Genomic DNA, 27,453 nt, shown 5'->3' with positions numbered 1-27,453 from the left:
CGTGAAGAGTATATTGTGGAAACAGAAAAATGACATATAATCATTATTATTATTTGGGTTCTTTTGCGGTAATGGACTAATCGTTTGGAATATTTAAGTTCAACATATGCAGACAAATGCAAGTATTTAAATTCTTGAATCTCAGAAGTTTCTAAATTACATATATTCGTGTGAATCATTTTTACGAAACACTTACCATTCAGCACGATTTCTTTAAAATTATTAGTTATAACAAGATGTTTAGATTGTTGGGACTTGATTTTCACATATACTATAGTTTGCGTAACTGTTGTGCCGTGAGTAGATACGGTGATTTTCAACCCGTGTTCAGAGATACTGTGGTTTTGATCAGTAGTAACTGGTAGTACTGGAATCACCATGGCAACTACAAGATAAGATTGTGTACTAACCACAACATGTCAACAAGTCGAAGTCATTTTAGTACAGTGTATAATAATTTGTGTTTTAAAGTTCCAGTTAATCCTTGTAGTAGTTTGCCTTCACCATCATACGAGAGAAGTGATTCTAAAATATTTTCAGTGACAGATCCGAAAGACAGTGCAATGCCAGAAAAAAGATACAACTCACTTAATACTTACAGAACCAATAACCTGATGAACAGTAAGAATGTTACACCCGATAATCAAACACCCACAACGCCAACAAATATAAACGATAACGTTCTGAAAGATTCGATAGACTCGTTCCGTGAGTTCTACAGCAGCATTCCAGACTATAATGACGTTACTCATCTGTCGGACAGAGAGTTTGCACTGAAACTTCATGTTTTGAGGGAGAAGCAAAAATCGTATCTCAATTTGTTAAATGACGGTAATATTGAGGAACCTGCAAGCAGCAAATGTGAGAAATATAAGCAACCCCATGACACATCAATGCCAAATAGTTCTGTCACCAAATTCCGAGACATGCTTAATAAGCCAAAGTGGCCTAAAGATAATTGCATAACTGGAACCTCCGTACAGTTTTCTACAGTTAATAAACATGTAGCAAAACCCACTGCTCATAGCAATTATGATCCTTATAAATATTGTCCAAGACCAAGTTCGAGTTCCTACAGTGTTGCAAGTTGTAAAAGTAGTAGAAATGCTGCTGAATTTTCGACTGGAGAAAGTTCTCGGACATCTGACAGTGAAAGTGTAGTTGGTTATAACAAGTACAAAAATCTGCCCCCTGGCACAAAATCAAAAACACATTCGAGAGAGCATAAAGAAAATGTATCAAAATCGTGGAATTTGTTTGATGTAAAGGATAGAGAACAGAAAAGTAAAACTAACCGATTAAGAGACAATGTATTAAATGGTGACAACTCCAATAATCCAGAATCAAGCTTCCAATTTACTGATAATCCGTATTATAATGGAGAGTATATTCCAAAGGCTGATTACACACTATCAGACAGTGAAAGTGATTCATTAGATAGTATATTATTGTCTAGAAGTTTTCCTGTTAGCCCTAAAAGGTACAAAAATATTGTGTGGAAGCAACCAAAGATAACAGTACCAAGGCCATTTAAAATGACATTAAGGTAAGTTTTTTTTTTTATCCAGGATATAATCATGGCATTCGATTTTATCAAAAGCTGAAACAAGTAATGTTTACTAGATACAGCAGAAAAAGCTTGAAAATCTTATGGAATTTGAATGTGAAGTAACATAGTGGTAAGCTGGAAAAAGTACATCGTCAATGGCTCAAAGTTGGAGACCATTTGTAATTTGGAGATACCACCAGTTAATTTCTATAGTCAAGAAGATGAGACTTCTCAGTTAGTCTAGAGTCTCATTCATGACCAAAGTTCCAATTGTTTAAATCTGAACTAATCATTGTACACATTCACTTTTAACTTTACTATTCATATCTTTATACACAAACTTGCATAATGATTACATACTACGTATTTAGTGCAGAATTACTTTTCCATTCTACATACTCGGACATATACCTCTTTGCGAGCAGCCATTCATTTACTGTTTTCCTGAATGTTAACTGACTGCTGCTACCATCTACGACATGTCCCATGAGGTGTGAAGGGGTTTTCAACTTCAGTCATAAATGCTTTCATAGTTTGATTAAGGGCAGGAGGAACAATTTGTGCCCAGCCAGACATGAGGACCCTAAACTGTCCCACCGACCTATCCCCACGGTGAGCTGGAGAAAAAGAGATCCATGCACTGGATGGTTGTAGGAGAAATAGAAAACTTAACACCTACACTCATGGAAGTACTATTTCACTTGTTCTCTCAGGAATACCAAACTTCCGATGGCATAGAAGAACACATGAAGGGATAGAGGACCCATTATATATTTGATTTGTCATAGCAAGAAGTCAAAAACTTCCATTTGATTAGCCATAACTTGAAGTTGTTGTGATTTTTTCCCCCTCTATAACGAGCTGAAAATTCTTATTTATCATATTTTTCAAACATTATGTCCAGCTTAATAATCAACTTTAAAAATCACTTTCACTTGCAACATGGGGAGAAATTCATACTTTCTTGTACAGTCTAGTTTCTTTTTAGTAGCAGAGTTCATTCTGGCGATATTGATATAAATGCGAGACTGTCACTTTTCACCTTAAGTGACTCAGGCTTAGGGCTGTTACCACGGAAATAACATTCCTAAATGCTTTTGTGGTTAGGTCAGGCAAGTCAGGTTTAGGACTCTTAGTATTAAAAAAAATGTCCCTAAATGCTTCCAACAGATGATCGCGTGGTATCGAGTCTCGAGCAAGAAACCCTCTTTGAGCCTCATGTGAAAATTCAGCACAAGTCCACGTCTAAGTCTGTAAACAAAGAATGGCTACTTGCTGAGAAGCATTGGCATAAGCTATTTTTTAAAATCATAATATCTTATGTAAACAATAGTGAATCTTTCAGTCACCCTAATTAGTTTCTCAAATTGAAGCTCCAGGAAACCGGGGGGGGGGGAGGGGGTAAAGGTGGCCAGGGGTATGCTGCTGATCACATCACCTCCATCTTCCGCCATGATCAAGAAAGTGTGGGGTCCTAACTCCACACCCCCTATACCCTATCTGCCTACATGGCATGGTGCAAGCACAGGGGACCACTTTACTTTTTTTTTACTTTAATTGAAGCAATTATATTATTATTATAATTGTTTCTGAGACACTTGGTCCTCCCCTCTCGAAATATATTTCTAGATATGTGCCTGTTTTGTAACTATTGTACGATGTATTCACCAGAAGAGAACATAGAAGAGAATTCATAAGGAATCAGAAATTTTCTATTGTAAAACTATGAAAGCATCATGCTACCTGACATTCTCTTTGTCCCAGATATGCCCAACATTTTATACTTATGTTCATTGTCTGGGAGTAATTTGAAGCAAATTGTAAATGTCCTTCATTTGTGCATATAAATTGTTTTCTGATATTGGATAGAATTGTAATTGTAGTATTTTATTTTACCAGAGATGAAGAAGATCGCTACTTCAATGAATTAAGAACTGAAGCACTGAATAATTATAAGCATGAAGATTCTGGAGCAAAGACAGTTTTCAAAGCTAACCCTGTACCAGCACATGCACGCTTGCGTTTATTTGAAAAAATGATGGCAGAACAGGAAAAAAGGTATGATCTATCGTCTGCAGTGGAACTTAGGCCCTGGGAAAGGGAGGAGTGTTTTCTGTTGTTGTGGCAATAAATATTTAGGAATGCCTGAATGAAATATGTTTTGGGCATGTCAACAAAGAAAGTTCAATTGTTAGATTGTTGATGATTAGGTTAGGAAGTCAAATTAAATCCCCCCTCCCCAAATGAAAATTCATGTTTTCCTAAATGTATTGATTTCATTATTTTATGTTATCTTTGTAGGTTACTTTGAATTTTATAATTGTTAGGCTAGCATAGGTATATACATATTTCTTGTGAGAGCAAGCTCGTACCTATGCTTATTGTCTTTCATGTTCCTTCTCTGGTGCAACTTTTTATTTTATTGACGTTTTGATGCTTTAACCTTTAGTAGTCCCAGATGGGGACTTTTTATCTATGATGAAAAGAAAATTTTCAAAAATCCATGCCAGCAAGAGAACTAATTGTAATAGAGGTAGGCCCTGGCTCCCACAGGCTGTTGCACCAAGGCCTATTTTATGACAAAGACCACTCATTGATGACATGTAATCTCTGTCCTCCAATTTTGAAAAGAAGAAAATGGAAAATATGCAATTAATTTTAGAAAATTGTAATTTTCGGGTAATTTTGAAAAGTTTTTTTTTTTTTCATTTTACATGTAAAAGTAAAATATATTGGCAAAAAACTCTGACCTTAGGTCACCGACTCTGGCAATTGAACCCGGGTCTCCTGCATTGCAGTCCAATGCTATACCAACTAGACTACTGTGGCTCTCTGATTAAATTAAATTTTGTTATATTTCAGTATTATACAAAACAATTTCAAATTAAGTGTGAAAGAACTCATTGTTGTGCAATGGAAACTGAAAAAATATCAAGCAAAAATGACAGCAAAGCCAAAGGTTTACTTTGATATCACACAGCAAGAAAATATGCACTGGGTGAAATATGACCTGATGATAGCCATTTGGGCAGAAAATGCTGTAGTTTCTTATAGGTTCCACTTATTACAATCAGAATATTTTACTGCATTATGAAATAGGGAAGAAATTGTGCATAAAGCAGAAAAAAGTAACCTTCAGAAGTTCTTCCATAGTGATAACAAACAAAATTATTATTGTGTAATGATTAGATAATCATATATCCCCTTTTGATTCTTTCACGGTGATCATTGTGAATGTTTATGTTTCTTCAGAAGGCAGAAAGTACGGAAGCAGAGCATGGAAGAACTGAAATCTCAGATGAGGCCTTTCAGTTTTGTCAAACGTGACGAAGCAAGAAGAAGACTTCAGCTGTCTCATTCCAGCCCAGAGCTCAGGGACTGTGCAAGGTGCTTCCGGCCATTCAAAGCCAAACCAGTGCCAAAAAATTTGTTCAGCAACTATGCATATCAGAAGACGAGGGAGGATGAGTTTTATAGGTATGTCTGCATATTCAAAATGCGATGGAAACTTTATACTGTGTGTAAGATCTATTTCTTCACCTTTCCGTTTAAAATATAGAAACAGGATTCTTTTCAAATGATGCTAGGGCCATAGTAGTTCTGATCCCACTTTAAACTGTAGCTCCAGTCCTGACGTAATCAGGAGGGGAGGGAGTAGAAATGATTAATAAAAGATAGCCGGTTCGACTGCTTCCAAATTCGCAACGGAAGCTCATTGCAGACAACTTGACTGTGAAATAGTGAACGGTTTTTAGAATTTTAAAGGTTTTTACAGTTTTTAAAAATTCATACAGGAGGACAAATAAGTTTGTTTTATAGGTTTTGACTTTGGTAAACGATGGCTTTAAAGCATGTAAATTTTCAATGCGTAATCGATATTCCTATACTTTTTCCCACTCGCATTTCACCTAACCCTTAATCCTGATGACTATGGAAGAAACATTTTAACGAAACTATGACTTTATGAATTGCTTATAGAACACCGATATCTGAAGAAGAGAGAAGTTATCTCTCGAAATGTCGTAATTGAAGAAAACGTATTGTACTCGCAAAAAAACGTAAGTAAAATTGTAATTTATATTGTTAATCTTGTGAGTAATTCGCACATAGTAAATATGAACAGTCTCAATTAGCCTGTGCATAAAGTGGACTTAAAACAACAATTCGATAACTCAAGAAAAGATTTGCCTATCATGATATTTAGATATTAGCATGAATACTTACATATTTGAACATCATTTATGTTCAGTTTTAAATTTATTGCAACCTACAGTTGAACCTCGATTTGTAATGTGATCATTACTGGATCTTTTGTGTGTTATATGTTTATTAATTAACTTAATTAGATCATCCGGTTTTTAGTTTCATGTGTTTTGGAGATGTTAGTGTGCAACTTTTGTGTATGTCTATGTATTCCTGTACGTTTGAATTCTTGGCCGTTGTGGTAGGCAGGTGTGTCGCTGTATTGCCGACCAGTGGAAGTTTCCAGTAACGGGTTAGGTCATTAGCGGGGCCTATAAATAGGAAGGGAAGGGAGCAGTGGTTCTCAGAAGTTTGGCATAGTATGGCGAGGTGAAGAGGTGTCTTTCTCTAAGGGACAGATGGGAGAATTTTCTTGATACTATGAACCGGCGGGGACTCTAACTTCCTTTCATTCACACTTGCTGTCTTCATATTCTTTCAATAGTTCATTTCATGTGGGAAACCGGGTACACATGCACACATACCTTCGGCCACCTCATTTCGTACTGAAGGGTTGTTTTTGTTTTTTTTTTTTACTCGTGAAGCTAGTGGCTACACGAGTCTACACACTCTCTTCGGAAAGGATGGACAGGGTACACTAAAATGGGTATTTTTCAAAATAAGAGCCAAGTTTTAACTACTTCTGTAAATAAGCTAATATGAATAAACAAACCTCCATATATCAAAAGAGAAATGGACGTTATGTTATGATTTGAAGAAATACCTGTCTATTGTCAATAGTTACTGCTACATTTCCACAGAACTATGATACTATATGTTTGTTGAACCTAGGGACAAGGTTATAAAATGTATGGGAGTGTATGTAGAAGGTGCGAGGTGCAAATCTCATAAAAACACAATCTACATATAGACAGATTTCTACATCTTTCAGTGGATTGAGGTGGGAAAATTTAATATTTCACTCTATTGGAACCATGAAGATTGAATGATCAATGCAGGTTATTGTAAAATCAGGTGTCCACTTTGTATTTCTATGTTGTGGAAACTACATATTACCACCTAGCCTAGTTGGCCAAGCATGTTGAACAGTCAATTTGTGATCTTACCATCAAAGGTTTAGGATATGAGCCCTGCTCTGTGCCAGGAATTCTTTGGGGGGGGGGAAGCAAAGTTAATCCTAGAGGGGTCAAATTTTTAATATACAGAGGCTGTTCAGCGCATATATGACCAAACGCGATTCCTTCCCTCTGCACTCAGAATGAACTTGCCCAACCTTGGTCGGGCATGTTTGTCAGTGTAGTGTGTGAGCTGTGAAAGAGTGGTTTTGTTTTCTCACTGGGCCAAAAATCCCACCCAAACTGAACCGCTTTTGAGAGGAGTGGGTTGTATAACTTTTTCAAGTGTTTGCATTTTCTCACTTGGCTGAAAATGTTGCCAAAACTGAGTCGCTTTTGGTTTGGTTTGGTTTGATTTGTTGTTTTAAGTCCACTTTATGCACAGCATGGCTAATCGGGACTGGACCTACAGTTTAAAGTGGGATCCGAACCACTATGTGCCTCCACCGGAAATCGAACCCGGAACCCCTTGATTAGAAGGCGACGACGCTACCACTGCGCCATCGGGGAGGCCGATTCGCTTTTGGGAAGGGTATGTTGTAGCCCTTTATGACGCAAAGTTCAGTGTGTCAATGATCAGGAAGTAGTGTAAGAGCAAGGATTGTGACGTTAGTTTGACTCTATTCAAGAATGTGATCGGAAAGTATAAGGATTGCATGGCCCCAGCGTTCGGTTCTCCAACAAAGGGGACAAGAACATGGCCGTGAACACAAGCCACCACCAGTATGCAGGTGCAAGGTGCGGTTAACAGTTTCCAAAGACATATTTAGATGATTCGCCATCTGTCTTTGGGTCGGTGGATTCTCTTGTATGGCCATTCTGCGAAGTTTCGCCTGCATATTGGTGGTGGCTTGTGTTCACGGCCGTGTTCTCGTCCCCTTTGTTGGAGAACCCCTTTGTTAAAGCATTGCCCTCATTTTACGAAGATGTTATAATGGAATCTACCACTCAAAACAGAAGAGCAGAATTTACATTTAAATTATTTTAATTAAGTCTGGTCTTTTGTTCCTGAATATCTGATTGTAATTTATGCCTCTACTACAATGTTATTTGCATAAGTCAAACAAACCTAAATTGTGAATCTCCAATGCAAATATAAACTATTTATAAATATCAAGTGATTTTATAATTTTATGAAGACTTCCACATCGACATCAAACCTGGTCACTGATTCTGGCAAAGAATATATCAACATTTGGAGGCAGGTTATTATAAGTGAGGAAGCCTATAGCAAAGAGACTGCTGTAGTGGGAATGTGAAAGAACTTTATGTTGCAGGTTTGCCATGGATGAAATTGGTCGATTAGAAATTCGATTTTAATTATGTTTTTTCTCATGGTATATTTTCCCACTGTTCCTTTTTTGTGTCAGTAAAAGAACTAATTAACTAGCTCACCCTGTATTTTCTGAACTGCCAGGACATTAACATTTTTCCCCCATCATTTATACATTTGTAATGTTATGGTTACAATGTCGTATATGATTGCTTTGTAGAGCATTGGATATTTGCCTAGCTGTATTGCTATTTATAATTACTCAGGGTTGTTTGATTTAAATCGCGATTTAATAAATCAAGGATATTCTTAAGGGGGAGTATGTATACTTTTTTTTAGTAGTTCAGCCCTAATTTTTCCATTTCTGCCTTTGACTTCTCTTTTTTTAGGAATACTGGGCCAAAAGTATTTTTTCAATAAAAAATATGATTTTAAACCATCCTGTAATTACTTCTTTAAGGTCTTTAAAAAAGAAGATTCGAGCTGAAGAACTTCTAAAGTCTTCAACACTTCCTCCATCGATGGCTGCAAGAGAAAGACTGGAAAAAGCAAGAACACGGTTGGAGGCTGAAGAAGAGAGGAAACCAAAACGGAAATCTTACAGCATCCCAAATTACAGGCGTTCTCATGAGAAATTAAGAAAGGACTTGGAGGAACGAATCGGGGAAAACGTAACAACTGTGCCAAAGCCATTCTGTTTGAAAACTGCCGAGCTAAGTGGAAGAAGGGTAACGTTTAAATTTGAAATTTTTGTTTGTGTAATTGTTTCTTCGAGGAGAGATATGTAGCAGTTGCATGTATTCCATTTGTATGTTGTGTTGTGTTCTGTATGGATGCTGCAAAATATGACAATTTTGGAACATGTTTTCACATCCACAAATATATACTGGATATTAGCTTGATTTGGTTTATTTTACTTTGCCCTTCGTTAATTACGAAGATGAGGATGAATGATGAAATTGATTAAGGGACACTCACAAAGAACACCCGTGCCCAGGCTGTGATTCGAACGTTGTATCATAACGTGCTGTGCCACCGTAGAGATTGCCACTGGGCATTTGCTTCCTCTCTCACATCTTTCCTTGCATAAGTACCTGTACTTTTTTTTTTAATTGTAATTCAACTCGTAAGGCATAGTGAAGCCACCTGGCCTACGGGAGTAAACCCTAAACAAATCCTGGTCCTTCAAGAATGGGGGTTGGGCATGGGGCCAACAACCCCATCCCACAAAAGGAACCACGTTACGAGACCTCAATGAAATGTAGCCTGACAGATCTACCTACGACGGACTGGCGTGAACAATGGACAAGCGAATTATGGAAAGGGAAGGGATCTATATGTAGAGCTGGAATGTGCTATCTTTGTATAGAGCAGGTGCATTGAGGATGTTGCTGGATCAACTAAATAATTATAAGCCTGCGTTCCTGGCATTGCAAGAAGTACGTTGGATCAGAAAAGGAGTTTTGAAAAAGAGAGAAGCAACTGTCTTCTATAGCTGTGATGAAAGGCTGCATATGCTAGGAACTGGGTTTATAATACATATACAACTAAAACATCTAGTGATAGGATTTAAAGCTATAAGTTCAAGATTATCGATATTAAGAGTTAAAGGAGAGTTCTTTAATTACAGTATAATCAATGCACATGCACCCACGGAAGTATCCACAGATGATGTAAAAGAAGATTTCTATGATGCATTATAGAAAGCATTTGATGATTGCCCAAAAAATGACATAAAAATAGTAATTGGAGACTTTAATGCCCAGATAGGCATTGAAGACGTGTATCAACCAACAATTGGTAAACAAAGTATGCATAAAGTAACAAATAACAACGGTATGAGGCTAATAATGTTTGCAGCATCTCAGAATCAAGTAATAACAACAACTCTGTTTCAGCACAAGGATATTCATAAAATGACATGGAGAGCCCCGGATGGAAAAACTTACAATCAAATTGACCACATGCTGATAGATTGTGGACATAGATCAGATATCATTGATGTTAGATCGTATAGTGGAGCTAATATTGATTCCGACCATTATTTGATTATGGGAAGGATTAGAGCAAGAATATCTAATAGTCGAAAAATGAAGGCGACTAGCCTGATGAAATTTAATGTCATGCAGTTAAGAAATCCAACGGTGGTTGAGAGGTACAGAAGTAAACTACAAGAGGGATTCGTCGGGATGAAACCGGCAGAAGTGGAAAATGTAGATGAGAGGTGGGATAGATATAAGCTGAGGATCAGTAATGTAGCAAAGGAAATACTTGAAACACAAAAGCCAGTAAAGAAAGAAACGTGGTTCGGTGAGGAATGTCAAAATGTAACCAAAGAAAAGAATGATGTATATAAGAGGATGCAGCAAAGAAGTGCAACAAGGAGAGCTAGTAATGAATATCAAGAGAAAAGAAGGATCGAGAAGAGAGTCCATAGGAAGAAAAAAAGGGAATGGATGAAGCAGGAGATGAGGCAGTTGGAAAGCCTGCATGAGCAGAGGAAGAAGATCTATATGCTGGTAAATAATACAAAAGATGTTTTTAAGCCAAGGACAACAGTCTGTAGAAATGAAACAGGCAATATAATTAGTGACAGTAATGAAATTTCAGAAAGGTGGAGAAGGGATTTTAATGATGTATTGAATGGCAGTGCAGATGTAGCAGGTATGATGGAAGAAGGATGAATGAAGAAGAGGAAGGAGAAGAGGGCATAGAAAGTCCAAAGTTAGATGAAGTATGGGAGGCAGTCAAGATATTGAAAAATAGTAAAGCACCTGGTATAGATAACTTGCAAGCAGAGCTGCTTAAGCATGGAGGCGAGAGTGTCATTAGAGGCTTGAAGGAAATAATAAACATAATCTGGAAAAAGGGACAGATGCCAAGTGAATGGAGGACGGGTATCATAGTACCTATCCACAAGAAAGGGGACATGATGGAGTGTGCAAACTATCGTGGAATTACATTGTTGAACGTTGCATATAAAGTATTTGCAAGAATTATATATAAAAGACTACTACCATATGTAGAAAAGTGCATTGGACCATATCAATGTGGGTTCAGGCCAGGGAAATCTACAATTAACCAGATATTCACCTTAAGGCAAATACTGGAGAAAACTCTGGAGTTTGGGATAGGAACGCACCATCTATTTCTTGATTTTAAATCTGCATACGATAGTATAAACCCAACTATATCTGGCAATGAAAGATCTTGGAATTCCAATAGGATTAATAAGAATGGTGAGGATAACTATGGAGGGCTCTAATAGTAAGATAAGAGTAGGAGGACAACTCTCAGAACCTGTTGAAATAGAAAATGGACTGAGACAAGGCGATGTGCTGTCCTGTTTGTTGTTTAACATTGCCTTAGAGAAGGTTATATGGGAAGCTCGGGTGCAAATTAGGGGTACCATATATTATAAGTCAATCCAGATACTAGCATATGCGGATAATGTGGACATAGTAGGAAGATCTGTTACATGCAGTGGAAGAAGTATTTCTGGTTGGGAAGGAAAGAAGATGGGATAGGTGGTGAATGAAGGAAAGACCAAGTACATGGCAGCAGGTAAAGCACACGGATATAATGCATCATCGACCATAACAATGGGTAATTATATCTGTGATAGAGTGGATTCCTTTATCTACCTGGGGTCTGTTGTGACATATGAAAATGATTCACAGGAGGAAGTAAAGGGACGACTTATAGCAGCAAATAGGGCCTATTATGGACTACAGAGACATTTTAAGAACACCATATTGTCCAGAACAACTAAGTTAATACTTTACAAGACACTTATAAGACCTGTATCAACCTATGCTGCGGAAACTTGGACCGGTTCAAGGAAAGATGAACAGCTGGTAGAGACCTTTGAAAGAAAGATATTACGAAGAATATTGGGACCAGTATGTGAGAATGGAAAATGGAGAAAGCGATTTAATAAGGAGCTCTACGACTTATATCAAGAACCAACAGTTATTGGTGTAATAAAGGCGGCTAGATTAAGATGGGCAGGTCATGTGATGCGCATGAGTGATAGTGACCCTGCAAAGAGAGAGTGATGTTGGATAGCCCAGGTGGACAAAGGAAGCGAGGAAGGCCTAAATTAAGATGAGTGGATGAGGATGTTCGGAAGCTCCAGCATAGAAAAGGGAAAGTTGTGGCAAAAGGTAGAGATAGATGGAGACAAATCACAGAGGAGGCCAAGGTTCATCAGTGGACTGCAGTGCCATAAGAATAATAATAATTCATATTACCTGTATTCTTTTACTCAAATTTGACAAAATGTGTTAATGTGATGATCTAAAATTTCGAATTTCAAGAATTCTAATCAAAAATTGCTAAAAATTGAACTATGTACTTTTTGCCTCCCTTTTGTGTTTCTCTCCTTTGTTGTACATTAGTGCACCTTTTTTCCCCAGGACTGAACTGCAATTCGAAAGCCTAAACAACAACGTTTTAAAAACTTGTTGTTTATTTTTCTTCCAAATTATTTTTCATCATGTGAAATACAGAACTTAATTTAGCATGCATACTCTTTGGAATATATTTTTTTTATTATTTTTTTACTCACTATTTTAAGTAATTTAACCAGGAATAGGCTGTAGCATTAACAGTGGACATTGTGCATCATTTATGAAGAATTTTACAGGTCGCACTTGAAATTTACAAGTATTGTCAGTTTTTTTGTTTTAATATAAATAACTCTGTGTTTCAGATTAAGATATCCAATGATTCATATAATATTTCCACTCCACTTATGTTGTTTCAGTCATCGCGGTCTGCTTCTCCGGTTGTTTCTTCAAGATTGTCACCATATGAAATTCCGTTGCACTCGCATGACCGTTCAAGATCTGCTTCAGCTATGGAATTGACAGGAAACAGAAACAACTTAGCAGCTATTTTGCGAATACAATCAGTGAGGTAAGACTCAAATGAAACTATAGCAAGCCATGTAAAAATCTGTGTACATTGTTATATTTAGAATAGTCATATTTCTGTCTTTGTGGAATGGAAGCTTTTTACTCTTTGAAATCCTGCAAAATTAATACAGCATGTTTCATATGTTCGTGAAACATTTTAGAAAATTCACCATAGATAAACTTTGCAATGGATAGTAATTCTGATGCCGATCAATCGACAAACTCTCCAAGTTTATGTAACAACCTTCACAAGTGCATAGGTACCATGATTTCCCACTAGGAGACAGGAGCAGCAAATATGGAGCTAAGTAATTGTTAGATGGTGTTGTGTGTTTTGGGATATGCAAGAATCTTGTTCAGTGTGTCTTCTTCCTCTGGGGATTTGTGAAAATTGCTATCTTTGTTCTCCCATTCCCTGCCAATCTTCCTGGAACATTGCAACCATGGTTGTGGCACTGATCGACCATGATATGAGGAATTAAGAGCACAAGTAATGTAACACTATTCAAGAGAGTTTTGAGAAGAAGGTACACTGAGGTAACTTAGTATTATGTTTAGCTGTTGGAGCACAAACATAGTGGTGCCTCTATGAACATGAATTCGAAACTTGGGAGATACTTACTTCTAGCAATGAAATATTTATACTTCACAGTTCTAAGTTATACATGTAACTCTATTTCCATGAAAAGTGGAGTTACGTCACTTGTGTTCTGAACCCTTCACATGCTAACATGTGTGACTGACGAAATGCAGTATCGGTTTGATATCTGCTGCATCAACAAGAGTGGACACATAGAGCATTTGTAAGGTTTGTACAAAAATCTAGGAAGGTTTGTCATTTTGTCGGCATTAGAATTATCACTGTCAGTTGTATCAATTATCTGTAGTAAATTTCTAAAATGTTTCACAGACTTGTGAATCACCCTGTGTTTAATTTCCTTAATTATTATTAACTAACTAACTAACTCTCTAGCCTTAAACACGGAGGTTCATGGCTGCAGCAACACAGGCCTTCCATCTGTCCCTATCCTGAGCAAGATCTGTATAGTACTCTTTTCCATCCCTACCGATTTCCTTTAGGTCCATCTCAACATTGTCCCTCCATCTTCGTCTTGGCCTTTTTATAGGTCTCTTACCATCAGGTTTCCCAACAAGAATCCTATAAACTCTTCTTTCCTCTCCCATTCATGCCACATGGCCTGCCCACCTAAGTCTTCTTGATTTAATCATTCTAATAATATCTGGACATGAATACAAATTATGTACTTCTAAATTATGTAACCTTCTCCACTCACCTGTCTCCTCATCCCTTTTAGGTCCAAACATTTTCCTAAGGATCTTATTTTCAAATACTCTCAATTTATGTTCCTCTTTCAATGTAAGGGACCAAGTTTCACATCCATATAATATTACAGGCAAAATTACTGTTTTGTATATTTTAACTTTTAGTTTCTTAGATATTAAATGAGAAGACAAAAGTTTATGAAGAGAGAAGTAACATGCATTTCCTAAATTAAGCCTACTTTTTATTTCCTCTTTAATATAATTTTCATTTGTTAATATTACTCTTAAGTATTTGAATTTGGAAACTGGTTCAAACGAGTTGATATCAATAATTAGATTTTGATTATTACCTAACACTTGTTTTCGGCCTGTAAGCATATATTTAGTTTTCTCTTTGTTAACTTCCAAACCTATCTCTTTAGCAGTTTTGAAAAATATTTTAGCATTATTCTTAATTGTATTTATATCATCACCTAATAAGTCTACATCATCTGCATATGCTAACAGCTGAGTCACACCATTTAATTTTAGCCCTTCATTAGTTTCTTTTACCATCTCCTTGTTTTAACCCACCATGAATTGTAAATTTGTCAGACATATTAATATCCATAAGAATTTTACTTTCTGTTTCACTGGTGCATACTTTTATCATATTAACAAACTTCTTAGGTATTCCAAACTCAACTAATATATTATATAATTTATCTCTTTTGACTGAATCATATGCTTTTTTAAAATCAATGAATAGCTGATGGACATTTTGATTTGAAAAAAATGATCTGTTGTTGATCTGTTACGTTTAAATCCGCATTGATAATCACCTATAATTTCATTAACACATGGGGTTAATCTTGCTAAAAGAATGTTAGATAATATTTTATATGTTGTTGAGAGTAGAGAAATTCCACGGTAATTATTGCAGTTCATTTTATCACCTTTTTTAAACACAGGAACAATTATGGATTCTTTCCACTGTTGAGGGATTTCTTCTTTATTCCATATTAAACAAATTAATTTATGAATTTGACATATTAACAAATTCCCACCATATTTAATTAACTCAGCTGGTATTAAATCAATGCCAGGTGCTTTGTTATTCTTTAGCCTTTTAATAGCATCTTTAACTGCAATTAAGTTAGGTTCTTTAACTAAAGGTTCTGCTGTGTGTACTTCATTTACTTCTGATTTATCTCCTACATGAACATTTAAAAGGTCATTAAAGTAGTTCTTCCTTCAATTTAAAATATCGCTTGGGTCAGCCAAAAAAATGGCCATTTTTATCTTTTATCAAGTTTACTTTAGGTTGCCACCCCTTTCTAAATTCATTTACATTTTCATATAAATCTCTGATATTCTTATTTTTGCTGTTTGTTTCAATTTCGTTAATTTTACTTTTCAAGTAATCTCTTTTTTTATTTCTAAACGTGCGGTTAACTTCTCCGTGGACTAAGAAATATTCCTTAATTATTATTATTATGATTATTATTGTTATTTTGATTTTAATGTTGGATTCCCCTTCTTAGGGATCGACAGGCTAGAGAACTAGCCCAGAAAACTGAAGAGCAAATTCAAAAGGAAGAAGCAAAGATTAGAGCCAAAGTAATGAGACGGAAGCCTGCCTGGAAAGCTCTCGACTACAGTCTGTCACAAGACTTAGCTTTGAGAATGCAACATCGGCGTGAGGTTGAACAACTTCATCAGGAAAAGTTTGAGGTGGCAATGGACAGAATGATGGACCGTGTCTACCAGATACCGACACTATTCGAGAGGCAAACACAGGTAGGATGAACTGAATTAGCTAAGTTCATGAACCTTTCATGTTCAATAAATTTTTTGCTTTGCATCCCTCAGTTGTAGGGAGATGGTGCTAGTTGTCACATGCCTAAAGGTGACATAATGACAAAATGAAATGGACATACCAAACAACTATCTTCTACAATCACCTCACTTAGTACTACAGCAGTTTCTTTCTTTACCCAGCATATTTGCGGAAAATACAATTCAACCTACAAGCTTATCAATATACATTATATAAAACACGTCTTTTTACTAACTTCGTTGACGCTGTACTAGTGTGTATGTTTTTCAGTTGGAGGTGCTCCAACCCTGCTTTGGCCAGTCAGCATACAAACGAGGATCAGTGTAGCACACGCACTAGGAGAACTGTATGTCCACAACCATTCAGGGTCTGACAGTTGCACGTAAGCGGCACTGAAAGACCATTACATTTTTTGGGGTTCATTCCCAATGGTATCAATCCTTTGATAAGGTGGAGCCTGGGCCACGGCAAATTAATCCTCCCTGGCAACCTATATAGAAAAACAGTCTTGACGTGATCACCAGACGAAGTGGAGCCTGGACCACTCATAACTCTCCCTGGCAACTTCATGTACAAGAGGTTCTTGTAACCGACAGATGATGTGGAGCCTTACCCACTGAGAATAATCCTACAAGGCAACAATTTATTCTCTATACAGACACCATCCCCAAACACACCATGTGTCCAGGGATTGCAATGTGATTTAGTAGATCACACACTACCCTGAAGACGGAGGCAGAATCAGCCTCCGAAACGTTGGTAATTTTAAAAATAACACAGTGGTTAGAAGTCCAAACTAAGAATGAAGATTTGCTGTAGTTGTTCAGAACGTGGGACACATTTTCGTTTGTATGTAATCATGATACGAAAGTATACACATTCAAAAAGATGCTGATAGCTGACATTTGCCATGTTCCATAAATCATTAGTAATAGCAAACACAGGTAACCAGCAAGTTCTACAAAGTAGAAACATTACTCTCTTTATTGATTGTTGCACGTATTTGCTTTCAAAGTTTCAATCAGAGGCAATCTCTCATCATTCATCTCCCAAATTGGGCCCCGCGGCGAGCGTTAGACTTATCACTATAAACAACCTTTTCCTGACTTAACGTGTATGTGAGTAATGCATCAATACCAATCAATAGTTTTTCTTGTATGTACGCATTGCTTGCATTATAGAATTATTTTCCTGTAGTTTACGGTTATTACAAGCATAAGAAAACAGTTTTTCTTTGTGACGTTTCAGGAGAACACACGCTCCTTTCATCAGACATTTATTTTCATTTTGACTAAAGATACAGTTATAACAATGGTTAGTAATTTTTTAAACAAAAAGAATCCGTTATATAATGGATGATGTTGTCAATGTTACATTGTTGTAATATAGCAACTTAACTGTGAAAAAAGCAGTTATTGCCATTTTCCTTGCAAGATGGCATGAACACGATTTGGACATTATAAATCTAGACCCAAGAACAGGTTTGTCAACTCATATCATCGAAGAGAAGCATTTGATTAAAAAGAGAAGGGTTTTAAAAAGATTAACGGGAAACACAGATGTGAATGTCTGGGAAGCTTTGTTCATTGCAGAAGAACACTGGAATAAATTAAATAATGAAAATGGTAACATAGATCCAGTATGGAGTTTTTTTTCACAAATGGAGTAAGCCACCATCTTTAAAATTTAATGTAACAGAAAACATCAAGAGACTTTGTGAAAACAATGATGAATTTGAATTACCTGATGATATTTGGGATTCATAATTTTAAAAAAAATCTGAAATAAAAATAAAACAGACTGCTTTTTTCACAGTTAAGTTGCTATATTACAACAATGTAACATTGACAACATCCATTATATAACGGATTCTGTTTGTTTAAAAAATTACTAACCATTGTTATAACTGTATCTTTAGTCAAAATGAAAATAAATGTCTGATGAAAGGAGCGTGTGTTCTCCTGAAACATCACAAAGAAAAACTGTTTTCTTATGCTTGTAATAACCGTAAACTACAGGAAATAATACCAATCAAACTCAATTGTTTTCAGTTCCTCGATTAGTGTGTTCATTCTGTTATGGGACTCAATATACCGACTCAATATCGAAAAATCGATATTGCACAGCCCTAGTTCTCTGTAAATGTCCATCAATTTCATCATATCATTACTCATCTTCATCTTTGCTATTAGCCAAAAGTGGCAGGAGAGCGAATTAAATTAAACCAAACCAATCAATCAATCAATTTGAATTTTAGGTATTTTTTTGAAACTTTGTAGGGGATCAACTTCCGAGCTGTACTAATCACTGATAAGGATATGCATGAAACTTGCAAAGTTTTCTGGAGGGTTGAATCTTTTCATTATCACTTTTAGCCAACCTGCACCATTGTGATGTATCCCAAAACTTTTGTAATGTTCAGTGTGAACAAATATGTTTGTAACTACTATGAATACTTAAAGTATTAATTTTGTTTCACAGTTTGGTCTGAAACAAAAAATTAAAAAGAAATGCAAGGAAGCCTTAAAGAGGAAGGGCCTAGCTGGTGATTTAGTAATTCAAGATATTACTAATGAGGATGATGCAAAAAGGGAACATAGAACTTCTGGTCATTTGAGATTTGCTTTATGCGATAATGAAAACTTTTATCAGGCTAATGGAAATAATAACGCTGATAGTGGTAGCTCTGAAGATGGAAATACTGAAATCAGAGAGGCAAAAAATGATCTTGATGTGCATGGTGAAGACAAGGAAGATGCTGAAGAAGAAGAGGAAAAATGTAATGAGGATAGCGAAAGTGAACTCTCAGATGAAGAAGAGAATAAAGAGAATGAACAGAGAGAAGAAGAAGAAATAGAAGAAATATGCAGTGATGAAAGGGATGAAGATGAAAGTGGAGATGAAAGTGACAACTAGTAAAGATAGCTGATATTATTGTGACATTCATTTTGTCATTTGTTTAGAAAAGAAGTAAGAATGGAAAATTACGGTATCAATTTTGGATGTTGAAGTGATTTAAATATAACTAAGAGTGGGACAGATTAATTTCGATATTGGCTGATGTAAGCATGTTGTTTAATGGATTTAATGGTAAAATTGCCAACCTCCATGGCAAAGTAGTTAGCACAGCATGCTCCAATGCCAGTGTCCCGGGATCTAATCCCAGGCTGGGCACGAGTGTTCCAATTTCATCATATCACACATTCTCATGTTCCCGATTAATCAAAAGCAAAAGAAAAGTGAAGTGAAGCAAACCAAATCAATCAATCAATTGTTGTTAAATTACCAATAATTTTATCAATCTGATATATCCATAAATAGCCTGTAGGTTAGAGCAAAATTTGCCATTTCGGTAATATTTTATTGAACATAAAGATTTAATTCATTCATTTGTTACACAGATGACAAGATCACATAATTTTACATCTCCCGCTTCACGGTAAGCAACCCACATTGACGGAGGGCGACGTCTTCGGTCACCTGATGTCGTGTGTGCTGCTTCCAACGTCCTCTGTTTACAATCTGATGTGCTTTGACCTTCACGTCAGTTGCTATTCAGTCGTTGCGGAAGACAGTACAATACATTTTTGCCGAGAACACCGACATGTTGTTAATTTTCGGCAAAGCTGGACGTAATGGTAGAGCTGCGCAACATCTGTATGCAGAGCATTTTTCACATCGTGCCACTCCATCACATACAAGTTTTGCCCTATTAGTTGGTGATGGAGATGTGAAATTATGTGATCTTGTCATCTGTGTAGTACCAAAACGGTACGTTTCCAGACATGGGTTCCTTATCAAAACTTGATCTACTAAGTCCCCTCTACAACCCATAGAAATGTGTAATAGGAATTCTGAATCACCCTGTATATGAGCGTAATGGTCCCAAGTTCGAATCCAGACCTGTGCATGGGTGTTCTTTGTGAGTGTTCCTTCAATTTCATCATATCATCATTCATCCTCATCGTTGCAATTAGCCAAAAGTGGCAGAAAAAGTGATGCTAAATAATGAAATGGAATCAAATGAGCATGACGAAGCATTATGACATTGAAGTAGTTGGTCATATTGTCATTTAGGAGAAAAGTAATGGATTCAAATGATATTAGACTTTTCCCTGAATTCTAGTCATTGAGTTAATCATCTCCCAGTGTGGATTCCTGCTCAAGGCACAAATGTCTAGTGCAAAAGTGAGTCTTGTACTGATTAGCTCCTGGTTCTAAAGTGAATTTTGAAACAAAGTTTTAGACATAGTAGTATTTTATATTTTTTCTGAACTGATAACAATGGCTGACAGCTAGGTAATATTCTGATTGATTGAATTTGCATACTTCATAATTTCATTTATTTGAAAGAGAATATTACATATCGAAATCTAAGCAAAGCTGAGCTGATAACAATCAAATTGTTTTAATAAGGGAACATTGTGGTAATTTAAATTTGTTCAGAATACTTATAAATGTTAATAAGTGACTCATTGTAACTACAGTAAAACCACGTTAATCTGGACTAATTTGGTGAGGGGATAAGTTGACCAGTTTAACGAAAGTCCAGATTAACTGAAATAACCTAAAAGAACAGTAAAAAGTGCATTAAAACTCCGTTTATAGCATACACTATACAGTACAGTACAAAGTCTGTGGGAAAAAGAAGTTCATCAGTGGCTGACTGCCTTTTCTTTGGGAAGTTCACTTGTTGACTTCTAGCCTCATTTAAAACCTTCCATTCTGCCTTTTTTTTGGAGCCTTTCGTCTGTCCGGATTAAGCGAAGTCCGGTTTATTAAGGTCCGAATTAACGAGGTTTTACTGTATATTAATTAATTTACCAGTGTTTTTTACGTTAAGCAGAAGGTGTTCCTATCTGTAAATATAGCATATTGGCCTCTCAGTATACTGACAAAATTGATGATGATTTTACCGATTCTTTACATAGAATATAATTTAGGTAAAAAAAAATGTCATTCTATCATTTTATGATGAATAACAGTTGGGCTGAAAAGTTCGTAGGCTGACTCATAGATGGCGTTACTAGAATTAAATCCATGTGATTTTTACTTAGTACTAACCTTCAAAAGATACGTGTATAAATTTCACAGCTGCCGGATAATTAGTTCGTGAGATATAGCATTGTGAGTGAAGCAGCTTTTGTTATTGTGAAAAAATGGATAAAAAAGAATTTCGTGTGTTAATAAAGCATTGCTTTTTGGCGAAGAAAAATACTGTTGAAGCCAAGGCTTGGCTTGATAAACATTATTCGGACTCTGCACCAGGAAAATCAACAGTTGAGAAGTGGTTTGCTAAATTTAAACGAGGCGAAATGAGCATCGAAGACGATGCACACAGTGGATGCCCCAAAGAGGCTGTTACCGACAAAAACATCAAAAAAGTCCACAAAATAATTTTAAATGATCGTGAAGTGAAGTTGATCGAGATAGCTGAGACTTTAAAAATATCAAAGGAACGTGTTGGACATATTGTGCATGAATATTTGAACATGCAAAAGCTGTGTGCAAAATGGGTGCCGTGCGTGCTCACAATCGATCAAAAGCAACAACGTTTTGATGATTCGGAACAGTGTTTAGCGATATTCAACCATAATAAACACGAATTTTTCCGTCGATATATTACAATGGATGAAACATGGCTCCATAACTACACTCCAGAGTCCAATCGACAGTCAGCCGAGTGGACTGCACGTGATGAACCGAATCCAAAGCATGGAAAGACGCAACAGTCGGCTGGCAAGGTTATGGCATCAGTATTCTGGGATGCGCATGGTATTATATTCATCGATTACCTCAAAAAGGGCCAGACCATCAACAGCGATTATTACATAGCGTTGTTGGAGCGTTCAAAGGATGAAATCACGAAAAAATGGCCCCATTTGAAGAAGAAAAAAGTGCTGTTTCATCAAGACAATGCACCGTGTCACAAATCAATGAAAACGATGGCAAAATTATATGAATTAGACTACGAATTGCTTCCCCATCCACCATATTCTCCAGATCTGGCCCCCAGTGACTTTTTCCTGTTTGCAGACCTTAAAAGAATGCTAGCTGCAAAGAAATTTAGCACTGATGAAGAGGTAATCGCCGAAACTGAGGCCTATTTTGAGGCTAAATAGAAATCGTACTATAAAAATGGCATCGAAAAATTGTATGACTGCTATAATCGTTGTATCGCCCTCGAAGGCAACTATATTGAATAATAAAATCGAATTTTGTCAAAAAAATATTTTTTACTATGTTAGCCTACGAACTTTTCAGCCCAACTGTTATAAAAGTTTGATTTCTAATTTTGTTTGTAAAGTAAATGTTGAAATATGCAGTTTCTTATTATAAGTTAGGCCTCTCTGATGATGCAGTGGTAATGTCATCTCCATAATGTACGGTTCCTGTGTTTGATACCCAATGGGACACATAGTGGTTCGGGTCCCACTTTAAACTGTGGGCCCAGTCCCGATTATCTTACCTGTATCTGTGCATACAGTGAACTTAAAACAAACTTCAAACTTCTTATTAAAATGCAAAATATACTGTGGTCACCTGCATTATAAGGAGGTTTTGATAAAACATTTTATATTTGATTTGTATAGTATTGGTTATCTATATCAGCAAAATTTCTTGTAGATATTAAAGAATTCACATGGGTGAATATTTAAACCAGTCTACATGGTTAGCATGATAAGTGACTCAAATTTAAACAATGGAAAGTTGCTTGAGATGTGTTGCCATGAAGACATCATGTGAAGTACCAAAAAAATTGTGCACCATACACAATGTGACATGACTATGATTCATACCAAATACAAATAGTTTTTCTACCGATGATGAGAAATAAATAAAAAAGCAACATTTCGGTACAAAACCCAAGTCCATTTCGGCTTCAAAAACAGTAAGTAAAATAAAATTTTACTGTTATAGTGGTGAAAAAGCATTATATAAAATGACATTTTGGTTTTAAAAATGTGAATATAATCCCAAATTTGATTTGAAAACTGCACTTACTACACAAAATAAACATATGCCTTCTAATAGCACATTTATGTCGTTACCAGAATATTAAGTTTATTCCTGTATAAAGGGGTCTATTTTTGCATCTCAAATATTTACAGCAGAATTAATCAGTTTTCTGTGTATTGCATAACACTCATGATAATTCTGACTTCAGAAAGTGTCACGTCGGTAAATAAAACTCTAAATTTCATGTTTAAGAGTCTATTTCGCATTTTGCAGTTCATTTCGCATTATTTCGTGGCAAAACAGGATTGGAAAATGCACCTCACACCTTTCAGAAACATGAAAAATTAACATTACAGTGTGTTATTTCACATTTCATGTTTTCGTCAAAAATGAAATAGTCATGCCTCTACCAATGATGTTTCATATGTATTCATGAAACTTTTATCAGACAAAAAAAAAGTTAACAAGATAAAAATGAAATTATAATTTGGCCTGACAATGCGAGTTAAGCAGAAACATTGCAATTAACAAAAACATGTTTGTTTGTAATTTGTTTGAATCATAGTGTATTTGGTAAACAGTTAGTGAAAAGATGGAAGAAGGTATGAATACTATACAAAGCATTTTGCTATTGTATGTATGGTGCTAAAACTACCAAAAATTGTGTCTAGTTAGGCCCATTGAAAACGGTAACTTCATCTGTAAAATTTTATCTGGGAAAACTTACTAAAACAGATACCATATCATGTAAAGAATATGCTAAAGACAATACAGTAGAAAGTGTAACCAGAAACTGATATTTTTATTAGACAGTTACAAGAAAACAGCAATCTGGCTTGAGGTTAGTGCAACCTGCTACGTACATTCTTTTCAAGTATAGGAACACCTTCCACTTATTTGTAATTTGTTAATGATGTAAATTCTAATGATCGTAAAGAAATTATATTCACAGTCAGATAAAGTTTGTTGCCTACAGTATTTCACATAGTGTACAATTATTTATAATAACTGTTAAATGATTTTGTGTATGGTGTGTTATAAATTTCACAAATTTTAGATTATTGTAGACTTTTATACCAAGCCATACCTTAAATTCATTTTGTTTGTTATAAGTTAATATATTGTTAAAAAGGTGTATATTTAAAATATTGATTGTTATTGCATTTATTTTCATGTTACGATAAGTTAAAAATATCAGTTAAGATATAGAGTAACATGTGTATGAATGTACATTTATGTTGTATCATTAATATTTCATTACATGTGGGTTTGTGGAAATGTATGTGATTACTATGGACTTGTAAAGGTTCCTTCATAATTCAGATATCAGTATGATATATGTAGCATTGTTATTGTGTTCTCTTTTTAAGTGTATGGGGTGTTAGGGGTGACCTCTTCCAAAGACATCCAAACATCAACCTTCCTTCCACGTAGTGCACCCTGGATTGCATTTTGCAGAGTAGTGAAGTCTGGTGTTTGGACTAAGCCCAGTATAATCCTCCAGGGGGCTCTTTTGTGTTTGTGATTATCCCTTCATCCATCTCATATCATCACCATTCATCCTCATCTTCACAATTAGCCAAAAAGTGGCTTAAGTGTGTGTGGTAACATTCCAATTAGCTGATTTGCACCATACTCTCATTTTAGTGAAAAAAAAGTACTTCAGCACATTTCTTATGTTGTAAGGTAAGGTATTTAACGATTTTCGTGGTCTTCCTGAAGTACTGATGTAATGCAGGAGGATACTATATTGCCATATTTGTAAAATTGTGTATTTAGCATTACAAAATAATATAATAATCAAATTTTGAAAGTGTGACTATTAGACTACTTTCGCTAGCTCCTAACTGTTCATGCTTCTCACCCTCAAGCATGCTATACTCGGGCACATACAATTGAAAATCATTTTAATATGACAATAATCGTACACATATACCGTCCAGCCAAGGAAAACAAAACTAGCTGGAAAGGTCTATTCCAAATGCAAGAGGGGAAGCAGGTAAAAGCACACACCAAACAACCCTGCGATAGTTCCTTTACATAGATTTGCTTCTTTCGTTTATTATCGCTCGCTGTGGTGTGTTTGTGATTTGTGATGACTTACAATTCGTAACAAACAGTTTCGAAGTGGATCAAAGAAAATGGTGATGTTTTCTTGCACATTCAACTAAACGAGCAAGTCAGATTGCTGCCATGTTGTTGTCTGTAACAAAGATGATTCGTCGTGAATCAGATATTATTTATTAGTGAATACTATCCTGATTAATGTTGTGTAAGTTTGAGCTCAATATTTAAATATTGTTATCACGTCACATTAGTCATATTTCTACTTACTTTGCCAGCGTTAGAAAGTTCAAATGATTCTAACTCCTTCCTTCCCAATATGCTATTGTTGTCACAGAGCTACATGTACCAGACCAGAACATGAGCTTTTTAACATGGGTTGACTTCAAGCCAAAATTTTCTAAGATAATGATACTATAATGGCAGCAAGCATACCTTCATATTTCTACTTGTAACAACTGTTTTGAAGATTGTGAGTCACTGCACCACACAAGATTGCAATTTTTAAGTTTACTAAGAAGTATGAAACTCTACATATTACACTCCACAAGTGAGTACAAATAATTTCTTCATAAAAATGAAAACTTAACAAGAACTAATGTGCATCTCTGCCATATTTCTACCCAAGGATTATGCACGAGCAAAGATGTGTGGCTTCAAACAAAAGCTCATCCTTTCCAGTCTATAGTTAAAGATCTGTGATTGCTGCCGTCACCCCTATTTTGACTGTTAACAAGTCCTGTTGGTGCATGTTCACTTCTGTCCATGGTTTTGCCTAAGACAGCCGGACAGTATATGTAAAATATTTGCCTTGGTAGTTTCAGCCCACAATCATCTATTTCATTTTTATGTTCACTTAAGTTACAGTTTCACTGCATCTCACTTCACGATCCATACTGGAAGGCCCACCACCACACACAATTGATGGTTATGTGTGTACTTCCAGGCAGGGCCGGATTAAGGTGGGTGCTATTGATGCTGCAGCATTAGGCCCATTTCTGAAATAGGCCTAGATGAAAACAAACGAGAATTTTCCGAAAGCTGAACATTTTTCTTTTGCTATATAAACCTGAAAATAAATCTTAAGAGTGAAATTTGGAGCCCCAATTTCGGATGACTAGACACAGCATTACTTATTATACAGTTACTATTTTTCTTTGCGCTGTGACGTAACTATAACGTCATCGTGTTTATTGTTCAACGAAGATTTCAAGCATCAGGACCAATTTAGTCTTAATCCGGCCCTGCTTCCGGGCTTCAAATGGATGCTGCTTGTTTATCCTTGTCAACCTTTATTTGCTTGTGGTATATGATTTTGCACTATATCACAGTATATTTATCGATATATAAGTCAAATTATTGGTAATTTTTTGTGACAATCAATACATCAACAGAATACCAATTCCTAATTTTTGTATACACAGACAGTAAACTGAAATGAAATGATGCCTCATCTATAAAAGCTACTTTCAAAATAAGATTTTATTATTTTGTAATTTACAAGAGTGGTTATGTGAATATTAGAATGGCATTGCATGTCAGTAGAGCAATGAAGAAAATGATCTTCCTCCATGTACCAGCCAAAGCATTTTATTTAGATGTGATGCAACATAGATGAATTGAATTATGTTGATTTCACGCACACCAAAAGAATATGGGAAAATTGAACTGGTCAGTCAAATATGTGCAAACATGCTGTTGATGGAATTTGTCATCACCTTCATTTTGTTGTTTTGTGAAAGACTGATTTTGTTCATATCTCTTAGGAATAATCTTCTTTGTCGAATGTGTTCTCTGAAATATTAATGTTGATGTTTTCGTATTTGACCATGTGATGTGTGCAGTGTTGTAAAAAATGTTTAGTGCAGAAACAAAATGGTAAACACACTGATAATTTAAATAAAAGTTTTTTTTGTCACTTTTATACTCAGTATTTATGCATATAACTTAAGCCTCTTGTGCGAAGAGAAATAGTTTAATTATACCACTTAAGAAGTTTGTGCATGTGTATAGAAGTAAGTGTAAACTAAAAAGAAGAGTTCAAGTAGTTCAAAATGTTTTGTGTAAAATGCAGATATAAGAATGCAAGGAATAAATAGTTTTCCAAGTGAATTTTACAAATTCCAAATACAAACTTTCCAACTAAAATCTCCCTCCCTCTCATTTTCAAGGTTTTTATTTGAACGGGTAAAAACGTTTACTTTCGGGAAGTTGACCTGGTACTCAATCACTGAATGTGGTGCAGAGGTGTATTTATATTTAGATTT

The 27,453-nt window shown here is 35.8% G+C and overlaps 1 protein-coding gene across 1 annotated transcript; it reads left to right on the top strand.

Annotated features, from left to right (window-relative positions):
• The first annotated feature begins 411 nt into the window (after positions 1 to 411).
• On the top strand, positions 412 to 21,338 carry LOC146000344 (uncharacterized). Its single transcript, XM_083137876.1, has 7 exons — positions 412 to 1,546; positions 3,449 to 3,607; positions 4,802 to 5,026; positions 8,601 to 8,868; positions 12,909 to 13,060; positions 15,867 to 16,122; positions 18,644 to 21,338. The coding sequence occupies exons 1-7, from the start codon at positions 417 to 419 to the stop codon at positions 19,076 to 19,078; spliced, it is 2,625 nt and encodes an 874-aa protein (XP_082994002.1). The 5' UTR covers positions 412 to 416; the 3' UTR covers positions 19,079 to 21,338.
• Positions 21,339 to 27,453: the final 6,115 nt, after the last annotated feature.

This window comes from Lepisma saccharinum, chromosome 16 (assembly GCF_977018435.1).
Source record: "Lepisma saccharinum chromosome 16, izLepSacc3.1, whole genome shotgun sequence".
In the NCBI taxonomy this organism is placed as follows: domain Eukaryota; kingdom Metazoa; phylum Arthropoda; class Insecta; order Zygentoma; family Lepismatidae; genus Lepisma; species Lepisma saccharinum.
This window is presented reverse-complemented; position numbering and strand designations above follow the sequence as displayed.

Excerpts from the sequence above, each read along its gene's own strand:
- LOC146000344 (XM_083137876.1), top strand. The coding sequence starts at position 417 with ATGTCAACAAGTCGAAGTCATTTTAGTACAGTGTATAATAATTTGTGT. Across the intron at positions 5,027-8,600 it reads AGGGAGGATGAGTTTTATAG|GTCTTTAAAAAAGAAGATTC; the intron begins GTATGTCTGCAT and ends TACTTCTTTAAG. Across the intron at positions 8,869-12,908 it reads CCGAGCTAAGTGGAAGAAGG|TCATCGCGGTCTGCTTCTCC; the intron begins GTAACGTTTAAA and ends ATGTTGTTTCAG.